The sequence below is a fragment of the Xiphias gladius genome, chromosome 14 (genome assembly GCF_016859285.1).
Source record: "Xiphias gladius isolate SHS-SW01 ecotype Sanya breed wild chromosome 14, ASM1685928v1, whole genome shotgun sequence".
NCBI lineage: Eukaryota > Metazoa > Chordata > Actinopteri > Istiophoriformes > Xiphiidae > Xiphias > Xiphias gladius.
In genome coordinates this window covers 9,281,989-9,301,390 of record NC_053413.1, presented here as the reverse complement: position 1 = coordinate 9,301,390, position 19,402 = coordinate 9,281,989, and the positions used below count along the sequence as shown (strand labels likewise).

Below are 19,402 nucleotides of genomic sequence, written 5' to 3'. Positions count from 1 at the left end.
TTTTTGATATCCGTCTTGTCTACTATTTTACTCATCTCCACCGCTCTTTCGAACCTAAAATTGGTCCAGTAGCTCACAGTTCTCTGTTATACATTGACACAATCGCCGCACACACACAACTGTAATTGATTTATTTTGATCCGCCGATTTTTAGGAGAACACCGTCGCGTCTTTAGGTCAACGCGCCTCTGCGTGCCCACGTTACCTGGGGGGGGGGGGGGGAGGCGTTGTTTTCGCCCCCGAGTGACGCGTCGCCTGAGACATAGATGATCTTTGCTCTGTCAGCGCTGCAGCCGTCCGCACACCTTGCTGTCTCTGCCCCGGACCCGCCGCTGAGGAGAAGCGACCATGGCACCTGGGATAAAGAACAGGGTGTTCGTCGTCGGCGTTGGCATGACAAAGGTAATACTCTTTTACATACTTATGGTCTCAGTCCGCAAGACGACACGAACGACACTTGTGTAAGACTCGAGGCTAGCCTAGTTCGCTAATTCCAGATTGCAGTGCACCGAACGTGTTCCTCCTCAAAACTTCAGCGTTTGTACTTTAACGTTACAGTTACCAAACAGCCCAAGGTGTCAGGGGCCGGTGCCGTTTATTTTCTCGGACGCCAATTGTGTCCATATTGTTTTGACAGCTCAACGGTTTCCGTCACAACTCAAAGTATACATTGTAAACATAAGCTAGCAAAGTTAGCCCGAACACAGTAACGTAGTTGCACTTTATGTTTGTTATTTTTGGGTTTTAAAATGGTTGGTTTCCGTGAGTTAGGTAGCCGAAAGTCTGAGGGGCCTACCTTGTGAGTCCATAGTTCATGGCCAGCAGAGTTACAAACTGTGCTAAGGGTCATCACTCCAGCTGCCTGGACGTTATGAACTGTAACTGCACAGCTAGCCGCAAGTCTCAGGTCGAGTCTCATGTTTTCGCAAGCAAGCTGCAAGAAAAGATGACTTTTCAGGCCTCCGAGTGTTGACCATGCCCATCGCAGTGACCCAACACATGTAGTAGATCTGAACATTTTCCCGTTCCTTCCTTTTTTTTTTTTTTTTTTTTAAATAAAATGACATTATATCTGTGTAGTGCGTTTGAATGGGGAGCCATGAGAATTTGTTTACAGTAGCGCCTCAAGTGCAGCAAACCTGTCATTGTACAAGCCTGATGCCCCTGGCAGACTGATCTGTAGACACAGCAGTGCACATATTGGAGCAGTGGTATCACTTCCAGTTCTACACATGTGCAGTTATCTCCAGAAAAAATACTTAATGCCACTGTTAAGTCCTTTTCCGTCTTGTCTTTTTCCTGTCTCACCTGTTTGATGTCTACTGGTAGTATTGGACTGTCAACATTTGTTGCCGATGTACAGCATTAAAGCAACACTTGTTAAGTATTTAAACAAATGCACAGGATTATCCCCAAAATGTTTTGAAACGTTTTCAGTGATCTTTAAAAACATTGTATGTTTACAGGTAGGTATTATAATAAAATTTGTTCACAGTATGAACTTTGTTTTGCAGCCAGCAAACAGTGCATAATAAATTGATCTATGCATCTGCCCATTTGCTTTTTTACAAGTCAAGTTACACCCTTCAGCATCTTATAAGTGAAGCTCACTTCAGCAGAGGGACCCTCCTCGTAGATTCATTTGCATCTGTTTTGTAAAATGTTAGCTAACTAAACTGTCAAAAGAAACAGTTAAAAAATATGTAACTGTAATGGCACTAATGTGTCTGGCTTTTCTTTACATTGCTGCAGTTTGACAAGCCTGGAGCCCGAGATAACTGTGACTATCCTGATATGGCCAAGGAAGCAGGTGCTTATCGTCCCTGAATATGGACATTGTTCATTTGTTCAAAAGATACCATATCTGAACATCTACATAGCATGTACTACACTGATTTATAACCGCATGTTTGCATCCCATTTTAGGTCAAAAGGCCTTAGCAGATGCAGGAATCCCATATTCTGCCATTGAACAAGCCTGTGTAGGATATGTCTATGGTAAGACCTTGTTGTTGAGACTCTACAAAATGGGATTGTTTTGTGTATTATTTACTTTTTACCTGTTGGCCACTGGGACCCCTAAATACTTCCAACTTGAGATTCCCATGTACATACAGTTTATAATCTCAGATCAGACTTGTAACTTCCTATATACTGCACAATATACTCCATAAACAATAGATTTTATAAAGTAAAATGTTTATGGTGATGAAGCAAAAATTATGTGTCTCTCATATTGTAATTACCTGTGTGAAGAAGGAAGTAACATCTCCTCCCTTACCCTACTTCCTCAGGGGACTCCACATGTGGGCAGAGGGCCATTTATCACAGCCTGGGCCTGACTGGGATCCCTATCATCAACGTCAACAACAACTGCTCCACAGGCTCCACTGCTCTCTTCATGGCACGGCAGCTGGTCCTGGGAGGTGAGTCAAGAAGGAAGATGTGAAAGTGATACACCACATATCCCCCAAAATATATATTTTATATAAATATATTGGGTATATTTTTAAGAAGGAGGCTGCAAAAAATGTATAGTTTGCTCTACCACCGATATCAAAGGCTGAGGTGAGAATGGATCCACGGTGGTTTCAGTGAATTCCAGTAACGACTAATGTTTGGAATAATAATTTAATAATGTCCATAGAGACTTCTTAAATGAGTTCTGCAGCATAAGCTATTATGTGTTATGTAACAGAAACTGTAAAATCCACTCTTTCATCTCCTTTTGGCAGGTCTTGCTGACTGTGTGCTGGCCCTCGGGTTTGAGAAGATGGAGAGGGGCTCTTTGTCCTCAAAGGTGCAAAAACTATATTTCGTTGTACTGGATGCAGAGGAGGTGGACAAAATAACATGAACGCGTCACAATATCTTGCAATCTACCATACGGGTGGTGTTGTTATTGTGTCCACCGCCTGTAGTTTTTGCTAGTAGCTTGGTTGCTCTGGGTGAAAAGAATGACTATGAAGAGAATGTTTTCTATTACAGGGAAGCAGAGGGAGCAGGCTGTTGGATAATATAAAGACGATAGAAAGAAGATAGAATAAAAACTTCTACCTTTTAAAAAGCAAACACAAAGAGGCTGTGTAGTTTGTTGAAATGAACTGCTTTCTTTAATTTTTGCCTGTAACCAAGTCATAAAAATATAGAAATTTGTAAGAATTTGTTGTCAACAAAACAGGCATTATTATATAAAAAATACATGTTTCTAGTATATGGACAGGACCAATCCCATGGACAAGCACATGGAGGTTATGATCAACCGTTACGGGATGGTGGCAGCCCCAGCAGCACCACAGATGTTTGGCAATGCTGGAAGGGAGCACATGGAGAAATATGGTACATGCTACATGTGTGACAAATAGAGGAATTGCGTACATGGTCTAAAATTTGAACGTTATGGTTGTGTCTTGCATTGTGTTTCACAATTTTACCATATCCAACATGTCAGTGTTTGTGTCAATGTTTTAATCTCTTCAAGGAACAAAACCGGAACACTTTGCTAAAATTGCCTGGAAAAACCACAAGCATTCAACTAACAACCCGTAAGACACAGTTTACAACTTTATAAAAACAGAGTACTGCTTCTAAATTTCTAGTTTTTTTTACTTTTTTTAAACTTTCTGTCAATGTGTGTGTGTGTGTGTGTGTGTGTGTGTGTGTGTGTGTGTGTGTGTGTGTGCGTGTGTGTGTTCATACAGCTATTCCCAGTTCCAGGAAGAGTACAGCCTGGAGCAGGTGATGAACTCCAGGAAGGTGTTTGACTTCCTTACTCTACTTCAGTGTTGGTAAGAACCTCAGAGATTTATAGTTTGTGTCAAATAAGGAAATCTCTAAATTGGTCATCAAGTACATGTAAGTATGATAGTATTCATTTGATCAGTTTTGACTCTGATTCTGATTTAAAAGTTAATGATAATTGTCTCCATTCCTACGTCAACCATGATGCCTGGTCCTCATGCTGCGTCTTCTCTCATCAGCCCTACATCAGATGGTGCTGGAGCAGCAGTTTTAGCCAGCGAGGCCTTTGTCAGGAAACATCTTCTGGAGAACCAGGCAGTAGAGATTGTGGCCCAAGAGATGGTGACAGACCTCGCCTCCACGTTTGAAGAAAACAGCTGTATTAAGATGGTAGGAAGTGTGGAATGCTTTTACTCAGAATTCACATCATTCATACCTTTTTTGTAATATGCAGATGGATGATTTGACAGCTGTGGATCAAGCCTGTATATCGGCTATTTCACCTGTATTTATTTTTTGCATGATTAAAAAAACTAAACAAACCAGTGATGATAGTTTCTCCCAGTAAAAGTTAAGCTCTGTACCATTTTTAAATCCAAGCTACAACAGATGATGACAACAGTAACTACGTATTTTTCAATTTTTTTAACGGAAAAATTGTTTTTTTAAATTAAAATAATAAGATATAATCCTGCAAATTAATGGGACATGGGGCATAAGTTAATTCTGATAAATTAGTTTCTTTAAATGAGTCGCTAAACATAATAATATCTTTTTGTTTTTTTCTGTGCAGGTGGGGTATGACATGTCTCGGTTGGCGGCTAAAAAGTGTTACGAGGCAGCAGGTCTGAAGCCCAGTGACGTTGATGTGGTCGAGCTGCACGACTGCTTCTCAGCCAATGAGCTCATCACATATGAGGCTCTGGGGCTGTGTCCAGAGGGTAAGACTGCAGCTTTTTAAATCCTTCTTTATCCTCAAACAATTAACTTCCAAAATTTGGCTCTTGGAGGATAAGAGCAGGAATGGATAGGTTTTCCACTATCCCTCTTCCGCCTCAATTTAACTTTCTGCTTTTGAAAATGAAATGAAATGGGGCCAGGATTAAGGTTTTTTTTCCCCTTATCTAAATATGTATTGAGTGTCTGCCAATATCAAATTCAGTATTTCCCCAGAATAGTTGAATACGGAATGTGGTGCTCCAGCAAGAACCGGGGAGATACAGTAACTAGGGATTTTAAGAGCACACTGATTTAAAAACCTCTTGTTGCATAGTACCAAGTGTCACATTGATAGACATGATTCAAAATTCCCACTGATCTTACTAAGCCATCCAGACATTGTCGGCACATGTGGTAGCTACTAAAAAATGACATCTTTTGAAAAATTAGTGATGAATCACCAACCCAAGTATCTGTATCAAGCCTGATTTCTGCAACAAGCAGTGGAGAGTAAAAACTTGGATCCCCATCACTTGTATTGTCTGATCAGCTTTTTTGAAACAAGGGTTTAATGATCATGGGGAGAGCAGGAGGCAACATAAAACTGGCTTCAAAATGTCAATGGTACACAGAGGTGCCCAGCCATAACTATGAGGACTTACAGCTACATCAGTGTTGTTGAACAGCTCAGTTTAGTCCATCGTAATGTTAAATTAGTTTGGCTTTAATCTGTCAAGCAGAGAATATATTGTTTCACTGGTGAACATTCATTAGTTGATATAAGTATAATTTGTGGATAAGCCCTCCACGGCTCTTTTCTAGGTCCTAGACATTCTTTTCAGTGCAGCATTTACATAACGAAATGCATCAAACCAACTTGATACTAACTTTATAGTATTGATAGTATTGATTTTACCATTATCAATGCAATGTTGTGAAATAATTTCTTTTCTATCTTAACTTTTGATTGTTTTAATTTATAATTTTCAAAACTGTAAATTACATTTCTTACGTAAATTTGCTGCTACATGTAAACATGCCCGTCTTTGCTTATATCCATTTAGGATGTAGTTAACATCATGGGAGATACAGTATTTACCTGCAGCCCCTCTTCAGGTGCTAAACAGGCAAATTGTGTGTGTCCTTATTTACTAAAGGACTGCATTTAGGTCCTGTACTTGGTTTATCCCCACAGACTGACCACTACAGCAGAGGAAATTTAACATCTAGATAAAGCAGGTGTAAAATCTGTGGTACTGTTTTAACGATACACAAACAGAAAAACAGGGCAACTGTAGCTGGATTGGAAGTGTGTTTGAGAGAGAAACTTATGTGTGTTTAAGAGTATGGATATTAAAAACACTTAGATATTTTCTTGACTGTTAAGTCCAGAGTGATATTGAAGCAGTCAATTAAATTAACTAAGTAGGCCTGTTATATTTTTAAAATCAGTTTACAGAAATAATCTCATCAAAGGAGTGTTCACCAGGTTTTACCAAAAATCTCCCACATGATGTTTTATAACTTATTCCATAACTGATGTTTTTGTGGAGCTGACAACATTAAGTTATTTACACAAATATATCCTCACATATAGCTCTCCTCTTGCTGAATACTTGAATGCCTGAAGTTTCAAAAGTGCCTTTTTCTTAAACGAATATTTCAGGTTCAGCAGTAGAAAACAATGTCTTTTGCTCTTATTTCTTTCCAGTCTCATGTAACACTTGCCTTAAACATCCCAGTGTCAGGTCTTATGTAGCGGCACTTAATCCAAATTAGATGAAATATGCCTGGGGTCAATTTTCATCTGTAGTGTTGCTAAATTGCAGTGATGCAAATGTTTGTGGCCCTTACAGTGACTTATGGCAGGCTTGGTAAATATGTCCCAATGTATATAATGATGATGTTATAATGATATGGCATCATATTATAGTGCAGCTATCACTCTGTACTGTTTTGTGATCTTCTTGTGTGTTTTCACTTCTCTCCAGGTACAGCTGGGGAGTTGATTGACAGGGGGGACAACACCTATGGAGGCAAGTTTGTGGTCAACCCCAGTGGTGGTCTCATCTCTAAAGGACACCCTCTGGGTGCCACAGGTACGCTGGGCCTCTGACTTTCTGACTCTTAATGAAAACCACTTGTCACATACTGTAGGACAGAGTACACAATGCGTAATCCAATCTGGTGTAGTGAAAATGCCAGATCAGGATCAAAAAGCATTTGCAACTAATGTTTATTTTTATCTTATTTAAGAACATTAGGATTACTACACTGCACAGAAGACATAGACAGTTACTGTATATAGTGTTTTCATGTTTATTGTGAGAGATGCCCAGGCAGATACGATTTCCACAGCAACCACCAGGTGGCATGTGTCTCATAGTGATGGCCAACTGGAATGTCACAGGGTAAAAGTGATCCTAAGCCCGCATGTGAGCGGGCAGGCGGCTGTGGCTTTGGCAAGCCTCCCCTGTAATCTCTCCATATATTAAACCGTGGAGGGGTGAGTCTGAGCAAACAGTGCAGCTGGCTCACCCAGCCTCTGCAATAACAGGCGTCATCTTTTTCCTCGCAGATCCAATATTTTTCATACACATACCATTTTTCGTCTTCGTAGTCACAGCTGCCGAGGTTCGTTTGCACTTAAACATATACATACCTCGTTAAGGATAACAAGGTGAAACAGTGTTGTATACTCCTTTTTTCTTAATTTTATTACAGATTTGTCACTCTCATTTTTCTTTTCTTTTATTTATCATCTCTATTGTGTTTATTTTTCTCTCTCTCTGCCTTCTTCTTTGCCTTCCTTTCTTCACACCCGACAATCTGAACCATCAAGACCTCCACCTCATTATTATTGCTAGGACTTTCCCTATCCATGTCAACAACACTCCCTCTATCTCCTGGGGCACTGTCCCAGTGTGCAAGTGTCCCAATCAACTAAGCCCTGTCTGATCCACGCTGTTGCTCCAAATCTCGCTTGTAAAACTCTGACCTCTTCCCTCGGAGACACAGTGAGCAGAGATATTGACAGCGAATTGACTGACCGCATGCAGGGACCCCCTTGCAGGAGGTAGTCTAAGCCCCCCAGGAGGATGTGATTTCTATGTGTTGATATGCTATCTTGGTGGGGGTGTGTGGCATAAACGGTACAGAAAGTACACCGGTCTGAATTCGCCCTATGGTATGGATTTTTACTATACTGTGCTGACTGTTACAGCTCGCAAAGATCTAAAGTGGCAATGATGTAACTACACCAGTAGGAGGCAGCAATGCACTAAACCATGCCTAGTCTGCCAGAAAGAAGAAGAAATCTACTCTTATACAGCCACGGTGGGAATGTTGTGCCTTTCCTCCGTCTCGCTGTTCTGTTTAAAAGGTACGAACACGGATTATGCTGGGATTGTTCTGGCATTAAGCTGGTAGCTGAGATAGTCACAAAGCCAAATCGAGGTCTGTGTAAAAAGGGAGAGACGGCATGGCGGGACAGACGCCAACGCTGTTGAGTTACACGTCACTCCTCTAATTTGGAATGCCAGCATGCTATCTAAAATCACACACTGGGGCAGCATTATGCCGGCTTTGTGTGGTTCAGTGTAAACAAGTAAAGCCAGCATATGACGGGTCTTCTTAATGTCAATATAGCAGTGTATCTGTTTAAAAGGGACTGAAGATTTGCCACAGGCTTCTTAAGTCATCAGCCTGTGCCAGCGAATCATCTGGAAAATGTGGGAGCCCGTGCTGCTTTGTTTGGAAAAGAAGAAATGGCCAAAAGTGCTGCACACAATGAAGAGGAGGAGTCGTAGGTAAAAGAGACCGGTCCAACTTCCATTATAAGGACATGGTTCGAGTTTAACAAATCAGACAACAAGGAAAAAACAATAATTGGCAAATTATGTCAGACGACAGTGGTTGCAGTGGCTTTAGGAACAACAAATAAACCGTGATACTGTATATACCGTTACCGTCTGTGTTAAAAATTATACTGTGATATACATTTTAGGCCATACCACCTATATCCAGGGACCTTGAGGCGTCACTGATGCACAGCATGATGCTTTGTCACCACAAAAGAGCTTTTGTAATCTGCCCTCTTAAGAAGAATTTACTAGACTCTTTAAATTGACAAATTGCCTGGAGACTACACTAAATTTTTCAGTTGGCATTTAGACAAAATTGCTCTCAAATAAACAAGTCCCCATGGAGAAGATTAGGAGAGCGCTGCAGACTGTGAAAGACGCATTAGAAGAGGTCTTTACTGTTAAGTCCTTTAGCTCATTGGGATAATGGAGAAATGCAAAAGCTCATTAAGCAGATGGGATGAAATGCTTAGCTATAATGGTGACACAAGAGCTGACCCTGGTGAGATTAGGGAGTGAGTTGTCAGATTAGGAGTCAACTTGTCACCCTTCTCAGCAAGGAAATTGTGTTTTACACTTGCAGAATGCCATAGTGTCTTTAACTGGTGAGTCAGACATTACAAAGGATTGAAGCCATACCTAGCATTGGTGTTTTTTTGTTTTTGTTTCTTTTGTTTTGTTTTTTTTAAATGATCATCCCCAGTTTTATTAGAAGATGCAGTGGCGTGAGGTCAGGACAAGCAATGCAAGAAGTGCTTGACCGGTTAAGCTAAAAATAAACATCAATTAGAACGATACCAAAGTGGAAGCGATGTCTCTCCTGACATCTCAGACCAGCGTTCTGTCCCATAAAGGATCTGATTCTGCCTGTTTTGATTCATTTTGTAATTTACCCCGCACTGGGGGTATTTTCTCTGGAAGCTAGGTTGAATACCAGCCGTCACATCTACCAGTTTTTAGGACTTGGCTGAGTCCCGTGTACAAAGGCTGGGACTTGTCAAGCAGAGGGGAGCAGCATTTTTGGATGTTTTCGATGTTCGTGCATGCGCATTGTGGATAATCCTTAGATCTTTAATGGTGACTATCTATAGCTAGCTATAGACCAGTGTGCTTGTCAAGCCGACCTTTACTGAATTTTCAATCACACACAAGTATTTTCACAGCCACGTATGCCTCCTTCATTACCCTCTTACTCACTACTCAGAGAATGAACAGTATGTCACAGATAACAGTAATGAAAACACACATATTTACATATAGATTGAAGCTGTAAAAACTAGTAAATGAACCCCCACTAAAAAAAAAGACACAAATAATGAAACTAAAATAAAAAACACAAGAAAATTTTAAATAAATAAATAAATCAAAAAGCAAAGGAAGAGACAAAAGAGTTACTGCCTTGCAGTTATATTCCTCCGCCAAACATTGAAGTTGCATTTTACATCCATGTCTCTCCAGAGTCATATAATTTATGTAGTGAAGACTTTTAACAAAATTTAACAAAATGTAAAGTGAATTTGATCATAATTACTGTGTGAATTCTTGATTTATGGCCAATCGTGTTTTGCGAGGTCACAGTGACCTTGACCTTTGAACTTTGACCACCAAATTCTAAACAGTTCAATCCTTGAGTCCAAGTGAACGTCTGTGCTAAATTTGAAGAAATTCGCTCAAGGCATTCCTGATATATTGCATTCAAGAGAATGGGATGGACGGATGGACGGCCCGACAGACGGATGTACAGATGGACAACCCGAAAACATAATGCCTCCGGCCACAGCTGTCGCCACTGCAAAGGGGAGAAAAATGCACCCGTTAGTCCGGAACACCTGCTTTGTGTTACATCACTGTCATATCCGAGTAGCTTTTCCTCTTTTGTTGTTTGCTTCCACGACACTGGCAGCCGTGGACAGAGGCATTATGTCTTTGAGTTTTCCATCCATATTCATGTCTGTCCATCCCGTTCTCAAGAACACAATATATCAGGAATGCCTTAAGGGAATTTCTTCAAATTTGGATGAACTTGGATTTTGGTGGTAAATGGCCAAAGGTCACTCTGACCTCACAAAACACGTGGATGTAAACTGCAACTCCACTGGTTGACGGAGGCACACAATCGTGAGGCGATGATTCTAATTACAGAAAATGCATATGGTGCATGACTTGTGACAGTAACATCCTCGGTTTAAATTCTTGCAACCTTTTTAAATCTGTGATAAAATATTCTAAACTAAACTTTTCTCTTACTAGCTTTTTTTTGTTGTTGTTTTTTTTTTTTAGAGCTTTCAACTATCCCACAGGCACACTGCCTGCCCCGCCCAGCCCGAACAGCAGACAGACAAAGTTAGCAAGTAACTGTTGAACGCAGTGGAGCATTTAGCAGCTAGCTAAAAAAACAGGTAGTTCAGCATATTAACTCAAAAAAAAAAGTGGATTTTTTTTCCCTGGAACTGCCTTTCAAAGTCTGAATCAATCAACATGATAAACCAGGACCTAAAAACCCCAATAATAACAGCCAGACCTCTTCACTTGTGACTGTTTTCCTTTTTTCACTTCAGTGAATGCAGTTTTGTGTGATGATGATGCATTTTGCAGCTTCATAGGCATTAAATTATACCGTATAGTCCAACTCCTCACATCACATCCCCCGCAATGACCCACGTCACCCTCACCCTCTGTCCTTCTACCCCACAGGTCTGGCCCAGTGTGCGGAGCTGTGCTGGCAGCTCCGAGGGCAGGCTGGCAGGAGGCAGGTCCCAGGGGCAAAAGTGGCCTTGCAGCACAACATTGGCTTAGGAGGAGCTGTGGTTGTTGCTCTCTACAGGATGGGATTCCCACAGGTGGCCAGGTGAGCAAGAATTAGCAACGATTTGTTATTAGTTCAGTTAGATACTTAATATATCACTATACTTTTTAAGCGAACAACTGATAGCTAATACACCAGAAGAGTAAGGCATAGGAGAGACGTTTCTATATTGTGTGACTATTATAGGTGTATTCTTTAATTGGTCAGTATGTCATTTGTTTTGCAGCCATTTAAAACAGAGCTAAAAACAACATAAGATAATGCTGTGCACAACTCTAAGAAACATTTTGTGTCCTATTTTCTCCTACTGCCTACATGTTATTTGTTCTGTATTGACCAACAGTGGCACATTGTGTGCTCTTACAATTCCAGTTTGTCTCTTCATCATTTGGCCTTGTGCTGTAGATGCAGTACATTGCTTTATCCTCTCTCCCTATTTTGCAACAAAATATCTAGACTAAAATACTTGAGAGCCTCACATATAATTGAATCACGATGAAACCTCAGCTAGCTAATGTACTTTTGTCACACACTGTGTGCTTTGTTTCTGTTTTTATCACACAGGTCCCGCATAGGTGCAGTTCCCACCAGCTCAGGCAGTGGTATGGAGGGGTTTAAAGCTTACCCTGTCTTCAAAGAGATCGACAAACATTTACAGGAGGTATAATAGCATGCTGTCACTAACAAATGTCCCCCTCACACTTTAATCTAGCTATTCTGTGTTTGATCTTATGAAATTTTATGCATCTTATTAAATGCATCCATATCTTAGATTTTCTTTGTTCCCTTTTCTTCCTTTCAGTCCACCATGTTCTGCATTAGGCAAATATAACCACATGTCTTTAACTATTTCATAAATGGGTCCATCAAAGAAAAGTGAAGGCGGTTACAAATTGGAAACAGCCACTTAGTCTACCGCGTCTTCTTTCTTTTTAATGGCAGTCGGCAATTTATGGTCTTCAGTTGCTTTTATCCACAAAGGCGACATACAGTATAGTACCAACTAAACTGTAAATTAGTTGGACCTTTAAAAGCAGATAGTCTCAGCGCTGCAGTATCAGGGGCGAGTAACATATACAGTTAGGTACATAAGTATTTTGGACAGAGCAGATATGATCTTGTGCCTCTCCACTAATTCTTGCCCAGAATGGTTTGAGTTGTTTGGAGATGGTAATTCAAAATTTTGCCACTGAAAAAAGCGAAAATGTGGGTGGTTCTTCAGAAGTGGGAGAGTGTGTGGTTAAAGGTTTTTGTGGTTAGGAGAAGATAATGGTCAGGTATTCACTGACCTCAACAGCCACCTTGCAGATATTTCAGAATTCATTAGGGATATAGTGTGCTGAGATACCATCAGCTAAATTTACTTGCCCACTGGTGAAATGTGGGCGGTATTAAAAAAAATATGAACAGGGTTGTAACCATAAGCTGCATGGCTAGACAGTCCACAAGTTTAGAAGTATACACATCCCTGCACTGCAGCTTGCAGTATAATAATGAAGGATATTTCCCTGAATGAGAAGTCAGTCCCACTCCCTCTTTCAAACTGACTGAACAATGGAGACATATTTTTTTTGTGGGTCAAAGTTCAGTCAGATTGAACTCAGCCTCTGACTAATTATGAGGGGCATAAACGCTTAATGACTGTCAAATGAGGGCACAGTTGGCTCTTAAAAGGTTTACACTTCCACAGTATTAGTCTGATTAGCTCTTGTATGTTATTGTAGTTTACAGTATATTAGCAGCGTAGCAGATTTTCGCTGAGGTGATTATTGACTAAGCCATTGAACTTTTAATTAAATTATTCAAGAAGACTCCTCACATAACAATGGATGTCTATGGTATGGAATTTGAAATATTTTGGGAATTAATGCCTGTCTACAGCTATTGTATTACAAGGAATATTTCAGGAAACTGAAGCCTTCTTGACTCCCTGCAGGAAGGAGAGAAGCTCGTCAAGAAGATTGGTGGAGTGTTTGCATTTAAAGTGAAGAATGGACCAGATGGGAAGGAGGCGACTTGGGTCGTGGATGTGAAAAGTGGCAAAGGTTCTGTCACCAATGACCCAGGTAGGTATCTGAACAGAGATGTTTAACTCTGCTGTCAAGGCCAGGTTATATTTATTTGGTATTTTGGTGGCAGCAGTGGGATTTCAAACTAGATTTTTTTCTTTCATGCTTTCATACTTTTTTGCCTCATGAATGTTGTATCTTGTTCAGTATGACGTCTCTAGAAGAGTTAGGAGATTCTCAGAAATTGTGCCTCAGTCAGACTGGCAAAGCTGTGAAAATGTCATTTTCGCACCAGTAAGACCTTTCTCTCTCAGCCCAGTTCCATACACCTACCTCTCAGCGGCAGTATGTACAATTGAAAGGATGAGATTTCTTTGTGTTCTGGATTCAGATGTTCTAGGCTGCTTTGGCTGTCTGGTTTTGTATTGGACAGATGTAGTTCAAGTGAACCAACTACTGGTATTTAAAACTCACACCGTGAAGTAATGAAGTAGCTGAAATTTTGAACACAGTCTTCATCACAATAACTTTTAAATGGCTTCTATGGGAAGCCATGGGAAAAGAGTAACGCACACACACACTATTGCATCTATTTGTTGCCTGAAAGTCCCCCTCCAGTCAAAAATGTGCTCAGTTTAGTGTTGCTTCACTTGGTTATTCTAGCTTCACTGTGCAGAATGATTTATGTGCAGAGTATGACACTAGTAAGCTGTTTTTGCATTCATCTGCTGAAGGGGGGAGCCTTTCTCTGTGCTCACCTGAAATGTGAGTTAAGACTGGGGCAGTTTATTATGACTCTTCTCGATTTGTGATAATGTTACACTTCATTTTAGTATGTCACAACATAAACATTTCCATGGATTTATTACAAAATCAAAAAAAGAAGTAAACACATAACACCAAACCCAAGGACATGTTTATTATTTCCTGCTTGTTGGCCTATCCCGGTCGCTCTCAGTCAGGTCTGATCACATCTTTAAAGCAACTGACTCAGGAGAGTCTTAGAAAATGATGGGAAATGTGGCATTATTCTGTAATTGCCACTTGGCGCCACGGTGGGTGATGTTCAGCAAAAGTTACATAGTCTCATTTTAAACCTGCAGTGCTGAACTGTTTCTTGCACCTTCTGTTAGTGAGAGTAATTACACAAACACTGTCAAGACAATAATTCATTATTTAGGTAGAATAAATGTAATAGTTACATAGCCTACTCCAAATATTTTACAAATGTCCAGGAAGAGTAAGACCACATCCGTGTCTGCCCTCAGTCCCTTCTCTTCTTTCAGCGCTCCAATGAGGAAAGGCCACACCAATAGTAATTTGTGTTTGTCCTCGCCGTCTACAGCTTTTAGACTGTAATCCTTCCTCTGAACGCCGAGTTTCTTTGTTATCTGGAGCATGGGCAACTTTTCTTGGATGCGTCCTAGGTTTTTCTGCCATAGGCTCCACCATACCGCTAGTTGCTGTAGCCGACACTGTCTCCGACACTACGCTTACTCCCCTCTTCAGCTCTGGCAAACGAATCATTGCTGGTTGAGTTGAAAAGCATTGCTACTGGTGCGCAGCGTGGGAACGTCGCAACAGATACCAGATTTAAAACTCCACTACTTTTTGCATTTCATTGAAATAATGCAAAAAAAAAAAAAAAAATTGAAGGTCCACCGGGCGTGTGACCACAGCTTATATGCAGCTCTTTTCTCCACTCTGCTATCTTTACATGCTGGGTCTTTTTTTGCCAGGCCACTTGCGTCTCTGAAGTTCAAAATTTACATTAGTAACAGTATTTATTAACAGAAATAATGTTTTATGATGCAATCCCACAAAACTAGTTTTTCTTATTTGAGACAAGAAGAACAGGTAGGAGAGGTAATATACAAGATTTAGTTACTATATATACGTGACTGAAAAGATCGATATTTTTACAGTTCATATAACGTATACTTTCTAGTGGACGGTCTATAACTGTAGTTAATACTGACTTTTAAAGCTTTTAATGTTCCTTTTTTTTTTTTTGAGATTGTGTCAATGAGGAATTGATGTAATACATTTTTTAGGACCCCAGGACTGCAAGGATTGCTCTTCACAATAAGCAATTCACAGCACACACATTTCTACAGGAAAAAAAACACGTTATCATGTGATTTCCCTACTTGACACCTCAAGCATGTGGACAAATCATCATTATGCCCGAGGCAGACATCATACCTCTTTTTATGATGATGGAAAAAGTTGTATTCTGCTTCAATAGGCTGATGATGGCATTCAGATATTTTGTCCTGAAAAGCCACAGAACATCAGCAGGACTGCTTTTTAGTTAGAATATAGAAAGCATTAGCCAAAAAGCTTTCTTAATTGCTGCTTCAGTCAAAGAAAGTGAATTGGACTAATGGAAAGTTTCATTAAAATGGTAAGCGTACTCGGGAGTGCTTTCTATTTAGAGCATTGTAACAACAGTGACTTATTTCTGCCTTTTGCATGTGATTTCTCCAATATATATAATATTATAGATTTAGTAACATACATTCTTTTCTCTTTTAAGCAAGTAGACGATATTTTTCCTTAATGTGTGTACAAGGAACAGTAAATTGTTTTTTATTCTGATGCATTTCATATATTGTGGTTGCCAACCATAATCAATAAGTTCTTGCTTCATTTTTTTTTCTTTTAGAAAAAAAGGCAGACTGCACCTTGTCCATGAATGATGAAGATCTTCTGGATTTGATGACAGGAAAATTGAACCCACAAATGGTATGTGTAATGGTTTATAAACCATTACTTTGCTTTTGTGTTACACAAGAACAAAACATTAAGGTAAAGGATAATGATAAAAATTGATTTTTTTACATTTACTGTAAAAAATAACAGAAGTGCCTTTACATTTTTGTTTCTACATTAGGGCAAATTTATTTCTTCTTAAATGCTATTAAGTTCAGTTTCACACCTGTAGTTTGGTTCATTTGGTTGGGATCAAGAAAAAAAAAAAAATCATTGCCATCTAGTTCTGGTCCGTTTCCTGTTCATACTGACTTTTTACAAACAACCCAACAGCTGTAAATATAAAGTTAAATAGACTGACAGGCCATTGATTGGACAATGTTTGCGAGTGTCATCGTGTGTCATCAGCGCTACATGGACCCTCATGGGGAAATCAAATTCTGATAACTGACTGCAGGTCATACTGCACTTTACTGCAACATATGGCTTTATTTATATATCCTGGAGTTCACAAGCATTAGGAGCATTGTTAGTCAAGACTGCATATCTTGTAAATACTGATGAACAGACAGAAAACGTGAAAAATAGGCATTTTCCATAATATTACAGGATGATCGTGGCTGAGCGGTCGCTATGTTTCCCCTTTTATTGGGGAACTGCTAAAATATATGGAGCAAGACACAAGCTCATCACACTGCTGTTGTAATTCCTTTTCATTTTCCGATAACTTCCTGCACTACATACATAAATACATACATAAATACATACTTGCATACATACTTGCATACATGCGTACATACAGTTAGGTGCATAAGTATTTGGACAGTGACACAATTTTCATAATTTTGCCTCTGTACACCACCACAATGGATATGAAACAAAGCCACCAAGATGTGATTTAAGCTTACACTTTCAGCTTTAATTCAAGGGGCCATGATACGGCCTCCACCATGTTTGACAGATCATGTGTTGTCCTTTGGATCAGGAGCCGTTCCTTTCCTTTTCCATACTCGTCTCTTCCCATCATTCTGGTACAAGTTAATCTTGGTTTCATCTGTCCAAAGAAACTTGATCAAGAGTTGTGCTCTTGATGTACCAGATTGTTGATATTGGCCACTCACAGGTTTCTGCCATCTGTTTGATTGGTTTGTTTTATTTTTCAGCTTAATGATGGCCTCCTTCATTTGCATTGACACCTTTTTTGGACCGCATATTGAGAGTCCCCATGAACAAATGCAAATTCAACATTTGGAATCAACTCTAGACCTTTTATCTGCTTCATTTGTCATGAAATTATGAGGGAAGTGTACAGAGGCAAAATTACGAAAATTGTGTCACTGTCCAAATATTTATGGACCTAACTGTATAGGTTATACTGTACATAGTTTATACAGTTTGTGAGATTGCTTTCTTAACGGTTCACAATCAAAAGATGGATTTAATAGTAGTTTTTCAATTTCTGCTAAAATCACAGATAGTATATTTGTTTTTAGTCTGTTGTCTATAAAGGGCTAAATACATGTCGGTCTTCCAGATTACCACCTGTGTTTACCAATTTAATCCAGTTTAACTGTTTTTGTATGAACACATTTTCATGGTGTTGGTCATTCTTAAAGCAACAGGAAACCCCAAATTGTGAATTCTTACTCCTTTATACATAGGTGTTAATTGTGCTGGCCCCACAGTAAGCTCTGAGAAATATTGTCAGTTTCTGACACTGACACACTGTGAATATTTTTGAGTTTGACCAATGCAGTTCTGCCAGGGCAGCCATATACCACCATCTTTGCTTTTACGTGGAGAGCTTCTGCATACAGCACACAGACAGTGAAACGCAAGAACAATCATGTTCATCTATGTTGCCTACAACAGAAGGTTACTATGGGTATAAGATTGTAAATTAATGAATGACCTGAATGTAGTTTTAATTATAGTTTTTCTCAATTGCTAAGACAAGCTTGATATTCATCATCACCTTCTTAGCGCAGCATAAGTCTTCTCTTTTTCACTGGTTTCACACATTCTTTACACCCTTTTTCAAAACAGTTAACACAGATCTCATCGAAGGGTCCAAAACTCTATTGGATTAACTTAAAAAAAAAGAAAAGCTGATAGAAATGACTTGCCTTATTATGAATCTAATGCACCTGTGTGAAACTCCTTTGCACAGCTCTTCAGTCAGTAATCAGTCCCTATTGATCTATAAAAGATGCCACCTCTGTGTCGCTATTTGCAAGCATGGATCAAAGAGGCCAAAGGCGCGTAGTGAGAGTAAGAGGCCATGGCAGCAAAGCGCGAGGAAGAGGAGTTTGCAAGCGTGGTGGAGGAGCCGCAGCAAGGGGAGAAAAAAGAGCTCAAGTGTCAAATAAAATTTGGGCAAAATTATTGACCATGTCATCAGTCATGGCTTGTCCTTTAGAGAGGCAATCAAAGGGTCCAGCCCATTCTTAGGCAGAGCACTGTGGCGTCTATTGTCAGACTTTTTCAGAATGAGAAACAGTATTTTCAATTTCAACTATCTGAAGAAAGTGTAAAAAGTACAGGTGCACAGTGCAGCAGGGTTTGTTATCTAGTAAAATCATGTTGGGAGAAAAGAATACAATTCATGCTGTGATATGCTTGACTTTTTGACTTTGTTTTTTCCTCTCACCATCTCTCTCCTCAGGCATTCCTCAAAGGGAAGCTGAAGATCACTGGAAATATGGCCATGGCTATGAAGCTGCAGAACCTCCAGGTTACACCAGGCAAGGCAAAGCTGTGACACCCTGAGTGAGCGTTTTTTCCCCTGAGCAACAGGAAAAGGAAAACTTGATTTCTCCTATTGAAACTGTAATTTTGCTTATCGACAAACAGGTATAGTAGATTCATAATGTGTTTCTGAGTTTCAATTCCAGCTGCTACTTTGATATCAGAGCACACTGCATTTTGAATGGCTAATATCCACATTGTTGGATATACACCGACCACCTTCAGCTCTCATAAGAATTCTGAAACATCCATTGAATCCATAGGAGCTGCTTGCTATTAGCAACATCAGTGAAAGTTTTAAGAAATGTAAGTAGCTTCACTGTTTGATTGTCAAAATGTGCCTCTTACTTCTGTCCATAAAATTAAACTTGTGGTTTAGAGCCATTTTTGGTCTCAACCATTTTGATAGATCAGTTTGTATAGACTATAGACTATAAATGAACGAAATTACCTTTTTTTTTTTTTTTTTAAATAAATCTTTCACTGACAGTAACAAATTCTGGAGTGTTTTTTCCCTTAAAGTAGGCCTGGACAATAATATAAATTATTATATTGATATTTACCATCTCTGTATTTGATCA

At 39.7% G+C, this 19,402-nt stretch overlaps 1 protein-coding gene across 1 annotated transcript; it reads left to right on the top strand.

The window, feature by feature from the left end:
* Positions 1–242: 242 nt before the first annotated feature.
* On the top strand, positions 243–19,292 carry scp2a (sterol carrier protein 2a). Its single transcript, XM_040144093.1, has 16 exons — positions 243–402; positions 1,753–1,810; positions 1,927–1,998; positions 2,295–2,426; positions 2,736–2,800; positions 3,213–3,339; positions 3,482–3,545; positions 3,702–3,788; positions 3,981–4,131; positions 4,535–4,682; positions 6,672–6,779; positions 11,238–11,391; positions 11,914–12,010; positions 13,286–13,415; positions 16,027–16,106; positions 18,739–19,292. The coding sequence occupies exons 1-16, from the start codon at positions 349–351 to the stop codon at positions 18,832–18,834; spliced, it is 1,623 nt and encodes a 540-aa protein (XP_040000027.1). The 5' UTR covers positions 243–348; the 3' UTR covers positions 18,835–19,292.
* Positions 19,293–19,402: the final 110 nt, after the last annotated feature.